This window comes from Mchenga conophoros, linkage group LG4 (genome assembly GCF_057382185.1).
Source record: "Mchenga conophoros isolate Kocher_MC1m ecotype Shallow Benthic linkage group LG4, M_conophoros_male_GT1.1, whole genome shotgun sequence".
Lineage (NCBI taxonomy): Eukaryota > Metazoa > Chordata > Actinopteri > Cichliformes > Cichlidae > Mchenga > Mchenga conophoros.
Genome location: NC_140529.1, coordinates 8,569,357 through 8,587,387, shown reverse-complemented (window position 1 = coordinate 8,587,387; position 18,031 = coordinate 8,569,357). Strand labels below are relative to the sequence as shown.

At 38.5% G+C, this 18,031-nt stretch overlaps 1 protein-coding gene across 1 annotated transcript in view; it reads left to right on the top strand.

Moving 5' to 3' along the window:
* The window catches only part of LOC146575491 (carbonic anhydrase-related protein 10-like), a 153,985-nt gene that overhangs the window by 77,537 nt on the left and 58,417 nt on the right, over window positions 1-18,031 (top strand). Inside the window, exon 3 of the mRNA XM_085270208.1 lies at window positions 3,133-3,275. Coding sequence (XP_085126334.1) covers window positions 3,133-3,275 — 143 coding nt within the window. The remainder of the gene's footprint in view (window positions 1-3,132; window positions 3,276-18,031) is intronic.

Genomic DNA, 18,031 nt, shown 5'->3' with positions numbered 1-18,031 from the left:
GGGGGGATAGCAGTAGAGGCTGTCAGGAACAGCTCCCAGGTGTTAATCAGTGTGCATGAATTTTAAAATAGAGTGCAATTGGAGAAAGTTATATAAATAAGTTTTCTGATCTAAATTTTGTGGACCAAAACTTCAATCATTCAATTTTTTTTCTTTACCCATTTAGCTGGGTCTTAGCTTAGATGACTTGATTACTTTTTAGAGCAAAATGACAGCTGTTTCACACTCTGAATTGTCATTAAGCCTGGAGATGAAAAGCATTATGACAGTTAGTGATAAGCCCTGGGGCGAGAGAAAGACTTTGTGTGCATGTGTCAAAATTACAGTTGATTTAGTAATGTCATCTAAGGCTCTGTATGCCTGTGAGCATGTGCGCATCCTTTCCCTATCTGTCAATTGCATTGCTAACACATGTTGCCCCCATCTGGCTGCCTTAAACATCAGCTATCATTACCATATTTCCAGTCCCATTCTTTGTCCAGCTTGTTCTGTTCTGGATAGTAGTAATCATGTGACTACAGAGGATTATCTGATAGAGAGCAAAACTCTTCTGATTATCTGAACATCTAATCCTACAAGAGTCTTGGGTTTACAATGATCCTGCATTACATGTTGAGATAACACAACAAAGCCTAATTTATCACTGACACGTGCTTTGGTTAAAGTGAACACTGAAGCCAAAAGATTTATTACAAACATCTACTGGTAGTCAAATTCCTCACCCTTGGCTAATTAACCCGTAGCAACCATATAAAGTTCAGAATTGTTCCCTCCCAGGTGCAATATTTCAGAAAACATGCTTGTTTCATCATGACATCATCATATTGTTTTTAATTACATGTTACTATGTGCTGCTACATTATAAACCTTGGATATGGCAGTTATCATAGCCACATGGCAATTTGACAAGAATCAAAGAAAATTTTCATGCTCTTGTTTTTTAAAAAACACCTTTTAAAATGAACAGTCTAACTTTTAGAGGTTAAACGTTTCAGACAGCAGGGATCCTGCAGTACAGGTATTGCAAAATTAAAAAAATATGGAAAAAAGAGGAAAATTGTTCTCTTACACAGGAATGTTCAATTTAGTTGTTCAAGGAGCTTGGAAAGATAAGCGTCTGGACTTCTTTAAGTTTCCTTTAAGACGTTTCACCTTCTCATCCGAGAAGTTTCTTCAGTTCTAAGAGCAACTGGTGGAGAGTCCCTGATTTTAAGCCCTATGGGAGAGTCCCCAAGAGGGTCATGGACCTCCGATTGATCCTCTACCTAATCACACGAGCCAAGGTGTGAAAACCGGCATGGGTCACAATCAGCCAAGGTTTTGCGTGTACCCATTGTGAAGCCTAGCCCCATCCTATCATGTGATTTACTGAGGGCTAGGTTTCACAATGATCCTCTATGAGCAAACACTTTGGCAAAAGCGGGAAGGAAAAACTCCCTTTTAACAGGAAGAAACCTCTTGGAGAACCAGGCTCAGGGATGGCTGGCCATCTGCCGCAACTGGTTGGGGGTGAGGGGAGGAAGACAGGACGAAGACACGCTGTGGAAGAGAGCCAGAGATTAATAATGACTAATGATTAAATGCAGAGAGGTGTACGATGAAATATTGTGTCATAATAAAAGGCATAAAACTACTTCACTTCTAGAAAGACTTTGATTTTTAAAATTCACAGTACAGTTTAATGCAACTACAAGGTAGAATATGCAAGTATATCATTACAGTGCTAAATGAGATCAGACACAACAGACTTCTAAGTGCTTAAAGTATGCCGTGTCTTTTTAATCAGAGTATATCATTGAGTCAATTAAATGTTTGAGATATTCCCATTGGACCAGTTTTATTTGATACCTTTTTTTAAAGTGTGAAATCTTTATGTTAAATCTTCTTTTTTTAAAAAGAAAAAAAAAACTTGGCTTATCTTTGTCTAATGTTACTATTATTGTTTGATGACCTGAAACATTCAAGTATGACAAGAAGAGAAGAAGAAATCAGGAAGGGGCAAAGACTTTTATCACAGCACTGTTCATTAATGGAAACCAAATCAAATGAAGCTCAGTCTCGCCACTTCAGTCAAGTATCTACTCTTTTATTTCCAAGTGTATATGCTCGAGCACAGAGGGAGAAAAAATGGTTCCATGTGGTCTGCACTGTATATTGGGAATGAGGGGACATCAGTGATGCCTTTCAGCATTCAGTTCCAGTTCATTAGAGGACCAATGAAACACAAGCCTTTGTGCCCTAGTGAATGTCAAAAGTGTTTTATTCCTTTACAGTTCAGTTAACAGAGTTAGTGATTTTTTTCCTCACTAATTGTTTTGATTTTAGCTTTATTATTAACTTTGTATTGTGGCTTTGATTCACTTATTAGGTACAGGCAACAAAAACGTCTTGGCTAGGTTTGGCACTAAAGTATTAGGGCAGCTTTAGGCAAAGAAAACTATATTGCCAGGTTAATACACTAAAAAAGAGTTACGTTTAGGTGCTGAAAATGACTTGGTTACTTTTAGGAAAACATTGAAACACCCCTTCCATTCATCTCACTCGGAACACACGCCAAATCTACCCAAATAACTGACACCCTGGGAATGAGAATGAGCTTAATACTCAGCATTCACACAATAAACACAGACTCAATTACAGGATCCTTATATTTACAATGTTAATTAATGCTGTTATTATGTTATCAACAGAAAATTCAACAACCATCATGAAAATATTTTAAGTGTAAAAGTAAGATGTACTACTTTATTCCGGGGAGGTATATTTCTGTTGCAAGGCTCAGCTTAGCCTGTGGGTCTGCCAAGTTCTGGTATTGTAAATTATGTGCAATAAAAACGATGGAGAGAACTTTTGAGTCACTTTTAAGAAGTCCATTTCTCCGCCTTACTTGTACTTGCAGATAATAACCTGGAGACTTTAATGAAAGTTCTTTTTTTAGTTGGATTTTAATGAAGCCATATGTAAATTTAAATCTCCCTAAACTCCACCAGCACTTCTGTCCCATCATAATGAAGCTCATCTGCTCCCTTTCTTTCTGTTTTTATGGTTTGATCTTGTGCCTGCATGTGCACAGGCATGCACAGGCGCTCACACAATAATTGCTTTCTTTTTTCCCTCTCGTTCCAACACTAGTTCCATCCTTCTGGGGTCTGGTGAACTCAGCCTGGAACCTGTGTGCCATTGGGAAAAGGCAGTCTCCCATCGACATCGAAACCAGTCACATGATTTTTGACCCGTACCTGACCCCTCTCAGGCTCAATACAGGAGGACATAAGGTAAGGGTCACCAAATGAAAATGCTTCCTAATGGTTTTCACGTAGCGATCGAGGAGCTTTAGCTCATGTTTTGAGACAAAACTCATCAAATGTCGAGACACAAGCAGGACTGTCCTTCTGTGACAGTCGCTGGGCTTTAATTCATCAGGGTGAACGAACACAGACCAGGACACTACCTCTAAATCAAGAAGCAGAGAAACTTTGGTCAGAGACAATGATTCATCTATATCCAAAGGCTTTGAAATTCCCAGCTGCATTTTGCTGCACCAAGGCTCAGGAGGCATTACAATTTTAGCCCTTTACACAGCAATCACAGTTAATCTTTGGAGGAAAAATCCTCTTTAAAGCACCTAAAATCACAGTTAAACACAGCTTGTGGGATGTTGTACTTTTCATCCTGGATTCATTATGACAGTTTGGAAATGTATTTTAGTTATTGGCCATAATAATGTCAGTGTGGGGAAAAGGGGTCTGGCTACAAGAGTGCAAATTTAGCTTTGTCACAAATTTAGAGTGGGCAAGACTTCCAACACCCTGCCTCAGGTGGGGGTTAGCTGGTGGTTCAGGGGCTGGACTGGCCTTGTCCCGGGGTCGCAGCTGGCCTTGGAGGTGGGTTGGGGGGTGGTCAATCTGCCTGCACGTCGGATTGATGAGGATGGGTGTGAACCTTTCTGCATTTTAGAAATTTAAGGTTCTGTCTGAAGGCGGAACAAGGACATATTTTGTAAAAGCAGCTGACAGAAACCGAGAAAGGGCTTATGTGTTAATACATAAGCCCTAGGCTATTTTTTATAGAAATTTGACCTGAAATTTCCCATTCAGTCATCATGAACAGTTACAGAACTGTAAGTACAAACTGCACAACTACGGGGCAAAATTGTTCCCAGTTAAACCTGTAAATTAGAGTGAAAATACAAGCCAGCCGTGGTGATGCTTCTAAATCTGTTCTGAAAAATTCTCACCTGTAACTCCACCAAATGTAATACATCAGAAATGAAAGCACAATAAATGCTGCATTCATTTCGGTCGGAGTAATACCAGACTACTTTTTCACTTCAGTGTGCCACACTCTGAAACCCTCAAATAACAGCAGCTGGTTGCAGTTTAATAACAGAAAAGGCTCACTCCTGCTACAGGGACCACTGGGGTTGAAAGGGATACGGACTGTATTTGAGTTGCAGTGCAGGAAATTTAGGCTGGGACAACAAACCCCCATAAGGCCAGATAGTGAATTTTTCTTAAACTTCCCTCCTTGTGATTCGTAAAAAGAGGCCAAGACTTGACAAATGAGATGTTTATAGCAGAACATTGTTACAGTTGCCACTGTGAATGACATACAAGTAGCTATTCGGGGGCAATAAAGAGAGTAATGTGAGGTCATCAAAAGGTATTGAGAAGCAGGACAACAATTTAACTCCTCGTTTAAATTAGTCCAATTTGCCCATAGACAGGTTGCTATGGTAACTCAGAAAACCATTATAGTTAAAAACTGGGGGAAAAAAGCAATCTTAAATGATAGTGTGTAATGACAAAATAAACTAAACTAAAATATCAAATACTGAATACTGAAGGTATTTAGTTTTAGTCTTCATCAGCCAAATTTGTCATTACATTAGAAATAAGGAAGCTTTTGCGCTCCCAAAATGTTCATGTTAGCTGAAAGAGGCAGCTCAGCATGATCCAGCCTATGGTAATCTGTTATTACTGGATAAAAGTGGACGGTTTTCAGCTGTAAGAACATGAACTTTTGAAAGCTCATGTTCAAGGTCATCTACTCAGATATGTTGGGATAGACAGAAAGCATTAACTTGACTTTTAAACTTACCTGAATTTTCTGTCAAGGTTGGTGTTAAGCGCTTGGTCTCCAGCTATAACTGAGCAGTTTTCAGTTTCTTTGCCTTTGGGCAAAGAAGGTTCTGGCAGGTTCTCCCAGAAACAACACTGGGGGAACAATGCCTTTATTTCAACATTCATTGGATTGCACACTGTGAATTCATCCCTCGGGGAAACTGTCAACATGCAGGTCTACTGTAGTATCCTGAGGGATCTGAGGGATAAATATTCAGAGAAAACCTTTTGAATTGTGATTTAAAGGAACTTCTGAAAATCTAATAACTGGAGCTACACGAGGTTCACGAGAAAGTATCTTGAATGTGAGATTAGCCAGATTTCAAACATGTAAGGATTGTAATATTTATAGGCCTGTTCTCAGAACTATTTGACATTAACATTGTTCCTTATTCTTAAAAACAAAACAAAAACACAACTTTTTAGCTGCATATATATGAATACAGGGTAATAAGATACATTAGCCAACATAACACGTGTAACTTATGAGCAAATCCTTAAATAAGCAAAGAAAGTACATTGCACAAATCATAGGTGATGAACTATGAATTTTACAAATTTCTCTTGCTTTAACCTGTAATGTAATTATATTTGACATCTACATCGTTGGTTTTCACTTTTCCCTTGAAAGCAGTTCACTACCAGCATTCATTAAATAATTGTTCTTGTGGGACTTGCATATTTCCTTTATTTTCAATAATCCATCCTGAAAATGAGTCCGACTTCAAACGTAATGTACATTTTTAACATATCTTCCTTTGATTCAGGACGTAGTCTGTTCTGAATCATAAGTCATTATTTCACAACATAATGTCTTTATGAAAATTTCACTGCCAAAGGCTGCTTTGATCTTGAACAATATGGTGCTTTGCTGTTAGATTTCATTGTTCCCTTCCAAAATCCAGATGCTTTGCTAGCTCAAAATGGATTTAATGTTTTCTAAGGTTTGATGTGATGATGACTGTGGGTGATTCATATCCACAGTTTAATGTCTGAATACTGACTGCCTTCAAGCTTTCTCTCGGAGCACATGACACACATTTGTTTACTTTAGGAATAATGATCATTTTCCTCTGGAACTTTCAAACTTGAGAAATGCTGAATAATAATAATAATAATAATAATAATAATAATAATAATAATAATAATAATAATAATAATAATGATGGTATTCTATGTATGTCCATATGATTGGACAAATGAAATATGTCTATAAACTACTGAGGTTACCAATGGGTGTAACTTGTTTATGGTTTAAACTGATTAAAATACTTACTTCAAATAAAAAGCTTTGTTTCTTTTTCTGTATGTAGAAACTGCACGATCGAGGCTAAATGGGATGCTTAATTACAAGATGCTGAATCCTGCCCATTGATTACATGTTTTTTTTTTTTCTCTGTGGCACTACTTGGACTTGGTACTTAAACACTGCTTTTTTTTTTTTTTTTTTTGTGTCCCGTTTGGATCTTTAGCCATCAGAATTGTTGTCTTAAGGCCAAGAAAGATGCCGGATTTATTTTACCAAGTGGATCATCATGGCCTTGCCATATTGGTCCATTTGATTGACCTTTATTATAATTATGAATTTATTTTATTTTCAGTTGCTACAAACGGGACAGACATGTCTGGGGGATAGGACAGGGGGAAAGAATGAAAGAAAGAGAGGGAGAGAAAGAAAACCAAAGGGGAGAAGAGACGGTGAGAAGGGGGGGAAGAAAGAAAAAACAAAAAAACAAAACACCTGGGTCACCTGTATGGAGAAAAAAAACAGAAGAGAAAGCAAACAACAAAGAGCAACATAATAAAAAAAAACGGCACCATCACAATAAACTAGCTAGCAGTAGATATCAGTAGATACTAAATAATAAACGATATTGTGCAGCACGCAAGATAGACAGCGCACAATATGCTTTGAGGCAGCAGCCAAGAAAGCTGTAGTCCACGTCTGTGCATACCCGTGTGTGCATACCTGTGTGGATCAGCATGCTTGTATTCCAAAGGTTTCTCCATGTAACGATCTGCTAGAGGGTGTGGGGGGGCCATAGCCCCGTCCTCCAGGGTATGAAGCAGGTATGGAGGAGATCAAAACTCCAGACATCCAGAGGCCCCCAGAACACAAGAGACCAAGGAAGACCAACAGAGGGGCAGCCGCGCCACTGTCCCAGTAAGAGCTGAGGAGAGTCCCAGATGAGGGCTCACTCAGCAGCCGCGGAGCAGAAGCCAGGGGGAGTTGCAGTGACGCGTCCGTGAGCTCCGCCGGCCAGCCAGCCAGCCGTGCCTGAGTGACCGAGCCCCAGGCTGAGAGGCCGGGGGCACCCCACCTCCGAAGTGGCCCGAGCGAGCCCCAGGCTCCAGGCCCCGATAAGCGGCCGCCAAGGAGTGAGCCGGTGTGTACCCGGACGCCCACCCCCAGACACAGTACTTAAACACTGCTGATATAATATTTTTAAACATATATCCATGTAGCTTGTTTCTTTATTAGCTCGCCCATCATGTTCCCTTTTAAAGAAGCTTTTGTAGGTGTTCTTTGAAACCTCCAGAAAATATCAAAGTCAGCATATTTGTGTTGTTCCCAGACACTTTCCAGAAGAAGACTCTTTTCCACCACAGAAACCAGGGTTTAAATCAAGAATAAGGATACAGCATTAGCCCCAAGCGGCAGCCTCTGACAAGTATTATTTTCTGAAGGATGATTTTTGGTTATTGTGCCCCAGCATGGCTAAAGGTTAAAAAGGAATGGATATGTGGAATCCAAATTCTGCCAAGATTTTTGTACTTGAACGCAGGCATTCCAGATTGGGCTGACATTCTTGTGCGTACCAAATACTTCAGGAACCTCAGGAGATGTTATTACATATGGCTTAAACATACACTAATTTAAAATTCTGTGGTTTAAAGATCAGGACAAGTGTGACGTACAGAAACATAGATGGATGTTGCCGTGGAGACGTCAGTTACTGACGCGTGTACCTCCAGTTTTGAAGGTGCTAATGGATTTTTTGTCTGTTGTCATTTTCAAGCTTTAAAGCAAAACGTGATTAGCAGGCGGTGAATCTGACTACAAAGCTGTTTGTCTGTACCTGCTCCTGCTAATCTTCCACCCTAAAGCATATCTTGCTTTACGTATTTGTTTTAAATGAAGCCTTACTGTAATTTACAAATTGGAATTATCATGTTTCATTGATGAAATCGAATCTATATTCAGTCTGTGTACAAAAAATGAATTAATGTACTAGTTATGGCAATGCTGCACACTAATGTTAAATATAATTAAATGGAGTGATGACACATCTTGACACATATAGATGTAAACTGCATATATATGAAGGTGAGATGCTTATGCTTGTCTACTCTTGGATATTTTGCTTAAAAGCATGTTAGACTAATTTATTTGATAAACATTGATCACTTCAGATTCATTATGCTTGGGTCATGGCAGAAAACCTCTGTGTGCACTTGCATCTTTCTGTGCACTTATACTGGAGTTAGCAGTCCGATAGCTGCTGCTGATACTTGGGACGGGCTAAATTCAGAGAAGAGGTTTCCCTGCAGGGATCAATAATGACACCCTGATCATATTTTTTAGGATCAGTGAGCATTACAGTGGTTATGCTCTGTGTAATCTATTACCTATTAAATACATTTTCATATTTGCACAATGACAATTTTAGTCTCTGATTTTTCTGTGCAAAACACTTTTTTTTGGGATGTTTAAATTTACACTTATACCTGCATTACAGTGTATTTTATGTTTGTTACTGTATGTGTCACCCTCCTAAGTCTTTCAAAGACTGTAGGCGAGTGGAGACAGATAGAGGGATGATTACACTCTTAATACAACAAGTGTAACAGAAAGTGCCCACTTCATCTGGTAAATAGCAAAGCCAGGCCACTCATCCACTTAGCTCTTATATTATCACTAGTCTCTTATCTGAGGTTTGTGTATTGACAGCAGTGATACTTAATCCTGCAAGTTTTAAAATCAAGCTTTCAAGCCCCTGTCAGCTTAGTGCAAATTGTTCCCTTTGGAATTTGCTCTGTGTTTAAAGTTATTATGTGTAAATTCTGAACAGGATCGTACACTGTTTAAATCTGAACTAAGCATGCGTTACGTCTCTTGGGTCCTTTTGTTTCATTTCTGTTTATTTCAATTTATAGTGATTAACATTTCACTATAGGACACAGAGAAATCTTAAAGAAACATTAACCCCATAATGCTCTATTTAAAAGGTCTATCCTTATAATTCCCCATGAGACTTGCTCATTGTGATGAGGGCTAAGAAGTGTCACTGGGTTGAGCCCCCATGTTATTCCCAGAGGGAGCAGTGTCAACCACTAATCACAGTCACTGTGACACGCTGTGGTTCAGACAAATATGATATGAGATCAGATGACTGACAGTAGTAGCTCAGGCTCTGCTAATCCAAAGCACCAGGGAATGTAGGTCGTCTGGGCTAATGAAATATCAGGATTACTGAATCACTGTGCCAGGGCTCATCTGAAATAAATTTGTTGGAGTTTTTGTTAATATGCATGCAAATGCGCATATCAGTCCCTTCGTGATCTAATTTGTGACAAAAATAGAGCTTTTTATTGTGTGTTTTCTTTTTTCTCTTCTTTTTAACACAGGCAAGTGATTGAAACTATGACAAAGCACACAGCTAATCGTGCAAATATCCTCTACAATTATTGATCAAAAAGGAAAAATCATTTTTATTGCCCTATCTTGCCCAGAAATAAACAAGAAGTGGAACCCTGAGATACAAGGACACATCATAAACTACGGGAAAGGGAAAATAATAATGAACAGAAGTGCCATGGGGGTGGATGAGCGATACTACTCTGTCTTACCTGTCTGTCAGGTAACTACTTCTTAAAGTGCTTGCTTAAAGTGGCAGTGGTAAGCTTTTCATTCAGATTTATTGCTTTCTGTCTTCTTAAGCGTTACCACCAACTACAAGGAGCAAAGCAGGACGTTCATTGTTTGTTTGTTGTTCCATTTTCCTGGGACATTTTTTACCTCGTTGTAGACAGACGTATATAGACAGAGTGAGTCTCATGGAACTAATCTAAATGTCAGTGTTGCTTTTTTCCTGTACAATCTGCAATCACTGTTTATTCTAACTGAACTTGAATAAAAAAGGAGTCCTCATTAAGTTGTGCAGGTTCAGCATTTTATATAACTGGGTCACTAGCATTCAATTAATGGCCTATCAATTGTCTAACTTATGTCAAGCACAGGTAATGACTTGTGGACTAAGGCAGGCTCACAAGTTATGCCGATTTTCAAACTAATAAATTAGATTTAAGGACAATATTTCCATCTGAAATGTGCAGGTATGAAGTAGTCTAAAACTGACATTTTCAGCATAATGCAAGTGCCTTGAATGTACTTTCCACCACTCTCTGAAAAACAGCAGCATCCCTTAGGTTGTGAACAGCATTTGGTATGAGCAACAGCTTCTTATTCCAGCGCTGGCGATCCCTCACTAAAACAGGGTGTTATAACGATGTAATATGTTCAGCTTTCTGCTTGAATCGGGGATCAAAACATTAACAGCTTGTGACTGCAGGCTGCAAAAACTCTTAGCACCTTTTAGATCCCTCCGGTGTTGTTGTTCGAAATGGTTTCAGACAAAGTGGTATGTGTACAGTTAGGTTCCAGGGGGCCTTAATCCACCCATGCATCAAATCCACAATCCATGTTGCTTACCACACTAGGCTTAACAGGACCTGTCCTGTGGGATGGCTTTAGCACACAGATGTTTCATTGCAGGCTCTCTGCTTCCTTATTTAACAGTAGATCAGAATTCTCTGTTCTTTTGTGGCAGCCAGGCCAGCTGTATTATGGGAAAGTCATGCAGGATTTTCTCAGAGCTGCTTGATGAACTGTGAAACCATGTGCTCTGGCTTTCCTACATTTCTGGTGTGGGATGGTTTTAGCAGTCGGCAGTGTTCTTTTTCATTCATTTGTTGCAAATAATGTCTTCTTAGATTTCAGTCCTGTGACAGTAGTGATCTGTATCACAGGAAGCTCATGCTGGATTTGTCAGATGACTTCAGACATTTTCAAAGCTGTTGATGGCCTATACTGAGGTTATATGTTATGTGTTATATGCAGTGTTGAGAAGGTTACTTTTAAAATGTATTCCACTACAGGTTACAGAATACATGGTCCAAAATGTAGTTTGTAAGGTATTCCAAATACTTTGGATTACTTGATATATTGTCATGCTTTTTGCAACTGCATGAACGTACTATTGCTGTGTGATTTATTACTATTACTCAAGGCTACTCGCCACCGAGCTAACATTGTTAGCTGGTGTTAGCTGAGGTTAGTTCATAGACTGCAGATTGTTAGACTTGATGGAAAGCATTAACAACCTGCTAGCTGCAAAAATTCATGTGCAGCTCTGAAAGCAACACCAACTAGATTTATAAATCTTTATATAAAATGAGTAACAGTAGGGTGGCCATTAGGTAAGGCTGCACTGTTTGCAGTGATCTCGTATTGAAAACTATTTCTGTATCAGTAATATGTTTTCTTTCTGTCTGTTTCTGTTAGTAATAAATCACACAGCAATAGCACACCGAAGATGTTGAAGTGACACATAACCCAGGTAGGTAGCACAACTACAACAAGGTAGTTGTGGTAGGCTAACATTAGCTTTTAAAAAAGAACTTACTTCCAGATGTTTCCTTAGGTTGGAGTCTTTTGACGCTGAGAGCAGCTCGGCTGCTGGCAAACAGAGTTTGCATTTCACGGTCAGATTTCGCCCATCCCTTTCTTCTTTAAATGTAAAACGGTGTTGGAATTTCCAAGTAAGAAATGCATTCCTGCCCATGCACTGCTGTCTCTGTTGCACTGGTGGGTCCGTTGTGACTGACGACACCAACATTAACAGGACACTTACATTAGAGCTTCTTAATGTGTGTTTTGTTTGGGTTGCCAGCAAAATTACCAAAATTAGATTAAATGGTAACTGTAACGGAATACAGTTACTCATATTTTGTATTTTAAATACGTAGCGCCAGTGCATGTATTCAGTTACTCCACAAGACTGGTTATATGTTCGTACACTAGATTTACTTTGCTCATAAAATAAGGCCACATACAAATTTCTTTTTTAAAAATTTCAGTTTTATTCTGTTTTTAACCATAAAAGTGAATCAGAATGATTTTAAGGTGACAGGCACAAGCTTGCTCTCCTACAGTGTGGATGTCTCCATATGAGCAAACACCTTTATGTGGACCACTGAGAAAACAATAGTTGTATTTGTTGTAGGGGAGAAGCATGGTAGTTACAGCAAAAAGCTCCAAGACTCCAAAAAAAACAAAAAAGAAACAGCACACTTATCCAAAGCGTTTTCTTGTGAGTGACAGCGGCTTAAAAGAAAGAAAAAAAAAACCTGCTTGGGCTACAGTAACCAAGGTAGTGAATGCGGTAGCTCAGGTAAGAAAAAACAGGTTAAACACTAAACAAAGAGTATCAGGGAAACAGGGAAATGGGCAGATGACATGACCACCTACTGGACAATCATTCATGCAAACACTTTCAAAAAATACATATGGTTTTAACATGGTAAGTATTTAAAAGTGTTGTGTGAGTAACTGAATCTGTGACTCATTACTTTTGGAAAATATGAATATGCATTTAGAGGTGATATGTCTAAACTGGCATATCACCTCTATGAGCTGATAGAGGTGATATGCCAGTTTAGGGGGGATGTGATAAAATCTCTGGTTTAAAAATACAATTCACTTTAACACGGGGAGATGTGACAGTGGAATCTTGAAAAGTTAAAGCATGTGGACCTGTGACAGTGCATCCCAAGACAGTATTGTGTGGCAGAAAGAATCTCTTTGAATTGGTGCTCGGGGCTTTTTGTTGTTGTTGTCATGCTGTGAGGGAATATAATTCATAGATAAACAGGATTCATTATTTTGTAAATAATATAGCTGTAAATAACTAAGAGCAGTTTGTTTTATGTTTTATAATAAAAAAAAACAAATTTAATACATTATTATTTTTTCATTTAACCTTTTCTGCATCTTCACTTGTAGGTATGTAGGAAAAACTAAATTCTGGCATCAGATGACATTTCAGTCTATACTTGAACAGAACCGTGTGAAGCTCTTGGGCATTCTGTGTTGCTATCAGATAATTACTCACAACATTTCTCATTTAATGTTATTACTGCTGTCTACACAGACAGATAGACTCTTGTGTCCTCTCCTGTGACAGAAGAAAATCCCAATATTGAACCTCCTGTTTGCATGCATGTGCAGGAGCTGGAGGACAGGCTGTGCAGCTGCAGTCGAGATCACACCACTGTGAATGCATATGTGTGTGTGGTAGGAAAAATTACAATTATAACAAAATACTCACTGCCTGTCTCTTATAATTCATATTAACATTTTGGGAGTGTAAACAGACCCGCTGCTAATAAAAACGCCTCTCCCTGTCAGAGGCAGTCATGCCTGAGTAACGTTGTGTCCTCTGCTTCTTTCATATTTTTATTGTTTTTTTTTGTTCGTCTATTTGTTTATTTGCTTTTTTTTTTCCAAACTGCTGGAGGTGCTAGAAAACAACAAAGGAAAGGTTAATAGGATTCATCCTCTGAGTGGTGTATGGAACCATATAAATGTTTTTGTAAACACAGTTTTTGCAGACCAACAAGGTAGAAAACAACCCTCTTTTTTTCTGAATTTGTTTCGAGGTTCGGACACTTTACCCTTCTCCATGTGTTGGCCAATAAAGCTACTGTCCGCCAGTGAGCTAATCACATCAATTAAAAAATAATCAATCAATTAATAATAAAATTAACCCAAAACCATCAATGTTGGACAGGTACACGTTTTTTTTTTTTTAGTAATTTTGCCTTTGTGCACCAACTCACTGGATTTCTTTTTAAATTAAACAGTAGAAATGTGGCTTTTGGCTTTTGCAGGGGATTTAATAAAAACATGCCATTAACTATTTCAAAATTGTAGCTGTTCTTATAAAAAGCCATAATGGGTCATTGTCCCAAAAATGTCTGGATCTTATTGCATAAATTTAACAGTAGTGGTACCTGGTGAGAAATACCGTTCACCTTGCCAGAGCTACGTAGGACCACAGAGCTGCTTAATGTGATTTGTTATTATTGCTGCTGCATGTCACCCCAGGATAAGCACAATGCTACAGTTCTTTATTACAGTTCTCAGAGTTTTGATGACTGAGTGCCATTTATGGGAAACTGTGTATGATTGAGGGTTAGGTTTCCCGAGCTGCACAGGAGAAGCACACACGCACGCACGCACACACACACACACAAACACACACACACACACTAGTTTCTGTGGGAGGTCGTTTGTACAGAGTAATCTGATTAAGTTGATAGTACCGTTTTTTGTGATGAGGATGTTTTTTTTTTAAATCAGGGTTTGACATTTATGTGTTGGTTTACCATTTTTAAAACTTTAGTAAGGCTGGTGTTAGGCTGCATTGTTAAAAAATAGTTTAATATGACGACTTGTACAAAGAGGATCTTAAATACAAAGTTTTGCCATCTGTAGATAGCACGATGCATGCTTAGACAAAGTAGTTTGTGTTTGTGAGCTGTGTGAGCCACATAATTATTACTTAAAACCTTCATTGCTGTCACTTGGATTTGGTGATGGTGAAAGGCAGTGGACTCCCTGGACAGGTTGCCAAGCTGTGACAGAAGCATTCAAAAGCGTTATTTGGCTTTGTGTCTGCCTTTTCCCTCACCAAATCCTGACATCTGACAACAATGACTCATTACACACAATGCTGTCCAGTTACTTACACTGTGTGATGTTCCAGTCTAACCATATGAGATGGGCAGGATTTCTCTGACGGTCAAAGAAAACTAAAGGGGTCTTAGAGGTCTTTAAAAACTGTAGTAAGAGTTAAATCCTCTGTTTGAGTCTTGTTTCATGATTAATGCTCTTGTGCATCTGCTGAGCGAGAGCACATAACATGACCATCTGCGCTGGCGCGTGTGCATGCGTGTGTGTGTTTGGAAATATGCTGGAGAGAGAGAGAGAGAGAGAGGGAGAGAGAGGCAGGCATGCGTACAATTTATGTGTGAGAAAATTATATCAAAGATTGAGGGGGAATGTGAGCGTGAGTGTTTGTGTGACAGTAGATTGCTTCTGGGTGTATGTGCAGGTTAAAGAGTCAAAGAGAAAATTGGACAACTTTGACACTGTGTGTGTCTGTCAGTGCGTATGTGTGTCTGTCTGTGTGTGTCTGCGTGTGTAGTATGTTATCCAGTTATCTGGGCCAGCCTCTCTTTCAGCCTCTAGCTCCTTGTAAGCAGAGTTTCCTCAGAAGCTGGTGCACAACAGATTGGTTGTTTTGGCTCCTGCTGTGAGCAGCAGATTTCTTTGTTGCTTGGAAATACACAAACCACATTTACATAAGTCTTTACTGTATAATTCTCACTGTTTCCACACATTCATATAGGTGCAAAAAGATATTATAGACTCACCAATTAATTACTGGAGAAAAGTCAGCTGAGGAATGTGTACATTTGGGATGTCGAGGATTACATGTATAATAACAAAAGGCAGCAGTTGCCCGTCTTCAGGTCTTGCCATCCAAAGCACAGACTTAATTAATTATATGAGAATGGGGCCTCGGCCCTCCACCCAGGAGGGACGGCCCCAACTTCCTGTTCTTGACTGACAGAAGTGGACCTCTTTCCAGTCTTCTGATATATCTGATCCACCTCAAGCATCCCCATGTAGGGCATTCAGATTTACTGAAGAGCCCTGTTGTGTTAACTTCTTAACAACCACCAGGGGTAGTGTTAGGGATAGGACTAAGCTACACTGTTAAAAAAAACATATTAAAAAACGGTAATATTCCGGCAGCTGGGGCGCCAAAATACTACCGTAAAATAACAGAAAATAACTTCCTCATAAAAATGTGGTTATTTTCAGTAATGAAAATAGTTTGTTGCACTAATTTTGCATGGGATTATGTTTTATTACATTAAAGTGATTTAACGTTAATTTACATTTGAAATGTGAAATCACAGTCTATTTACGTAACTTTAATGATATTCTAGAAGAACAGAGCAAAACTGTAAAATGCAGTAAAATACTTTTATATTAGGATTCTTTCCTACAGTGCTGCCATGCCCGCGACCTTGTGGTAGTTAGTTCACATTCATTGGCCAATGCTTAGCGTCATGTTATTATGTGTCCCAACATCCAATGGCATGTCACATTGTTTTCATGGCCACACCCTCACCCCAGGTGCAGAGGCCTATTTCTGTTCAGGAATGTTGTGAATACTTTGAGATTTATATTAATTGCAATTCCTACCTCTACATTTATTTTTTAAAATATATAATTAGCACAGCGTGGCCGTGCAATGTTTTATATGTTTTTTTTAAAGTTTTTATTCCTATTAATTATATTTTCACTTGTTGCCTCTGAATTATTGAATCAGACCTAGATGACATGACATTTTCAGCAAAATTAGAATTCAAATACTCCTTTAATTATTGATTATTCTCATTAATTTTCAATCATTTTATATATTTTTCCATAGTATTAAATTTGAATTTAACAGATCATTCTCTCACATAACAGACAAATATTTGTGAAATTATGATACATTTCTGAATGTATTTTTACAAACTAAATATGCATATGTCCAAAAAAAATATTTAAAAAACAAGTAAATTGTGTTTTACTATATTTACAGTGATGTTATTTTACCTTTGACATGTAAAATCACAGTCTACTTATGTAAATTTAATGTTATTCTAGAAAGGCAGTACAAAACTGTAAAATATACAGTAAGATACTTTGACATTACTATTTTTTGGAACAGTGTATATCTATACCAAATTGAAATCATGTAATTGAAGACCTTTAATAACAACATGCATGTGAGAGACTTGATTAAAAAGGTGACATATTTTAAGTTGAACTTGTTTATGTTGTAGCAGCTTAAATTACTGATTTATATTTGCTTGAACTAATCTCTGCTGACCTCTCTCATTAACCCTTTCCCCCCCTAAGGGCTGCTCCCTGTTGGGAATTGTTCGTCCACGCCATTCTCTATTGCATATGTTTAAATCAAGGCCCGAATTCAAGCCTTTGAAAGTTTGAGTTCAGTCCACATATTACGTTGGGTTTACAATTTCAAGAGAAGTCGGAGACAGAGTGCTTCTTTAATGAGAGCGCTTCCTAAGACAGCGTACTCCTTTAGACACTGTTCTAAAGAATATCGTATGATTTGCATGACCGCTTTGAATCCACACACCAGGAGAGATATAGAATGGTGGGTGGTGAACAGAGGCTTTCAATAAGTCACCTTACAGAAAGAGCCATGCAGCTACAGCAAATACTTTTTTTCTCCTTGAGCCAAATCTCAAAGGGATGGAGATATAAAGGCAGGTTTCATCATTACAAAGGAAATAGCTGAGTCAAGGATTTACAGAGACACTGCAGACTTTATTTGGAATTTTTTTTCTTCTCTTTCTCTCGCTCTTTTTTTTGCAGGTCAAAAGGCTGGAACAGATCAACTGTAGATATTTAACTTTTTTATTATTAAAAAGTCCCACAAAGCCACTGATTTGTGGTGTGCAGAACTTTGAAAGAGGCTCTGTGACACAGAGAAATATGTGCAAGAGACATGACAGAAAGTTAAGAGATATTCAGTTGTCTGCATGGAAGCTTGTAATCAGAATGCATTATTTAGCTTCACTAGTATGATGGCTAAACAAGACAACACTGCTCTGTGGTAGCTGCATTCTGAATTTCTCATTAGATTAAAGCTTTCTTACTAAAAAAGTTTACCTTGTTTAAATGCGGGCAATCTGTCATTCAGGATCATCTTCTTATTCACCTCTGGATCACTTTACGCATGGCTGATATGAGT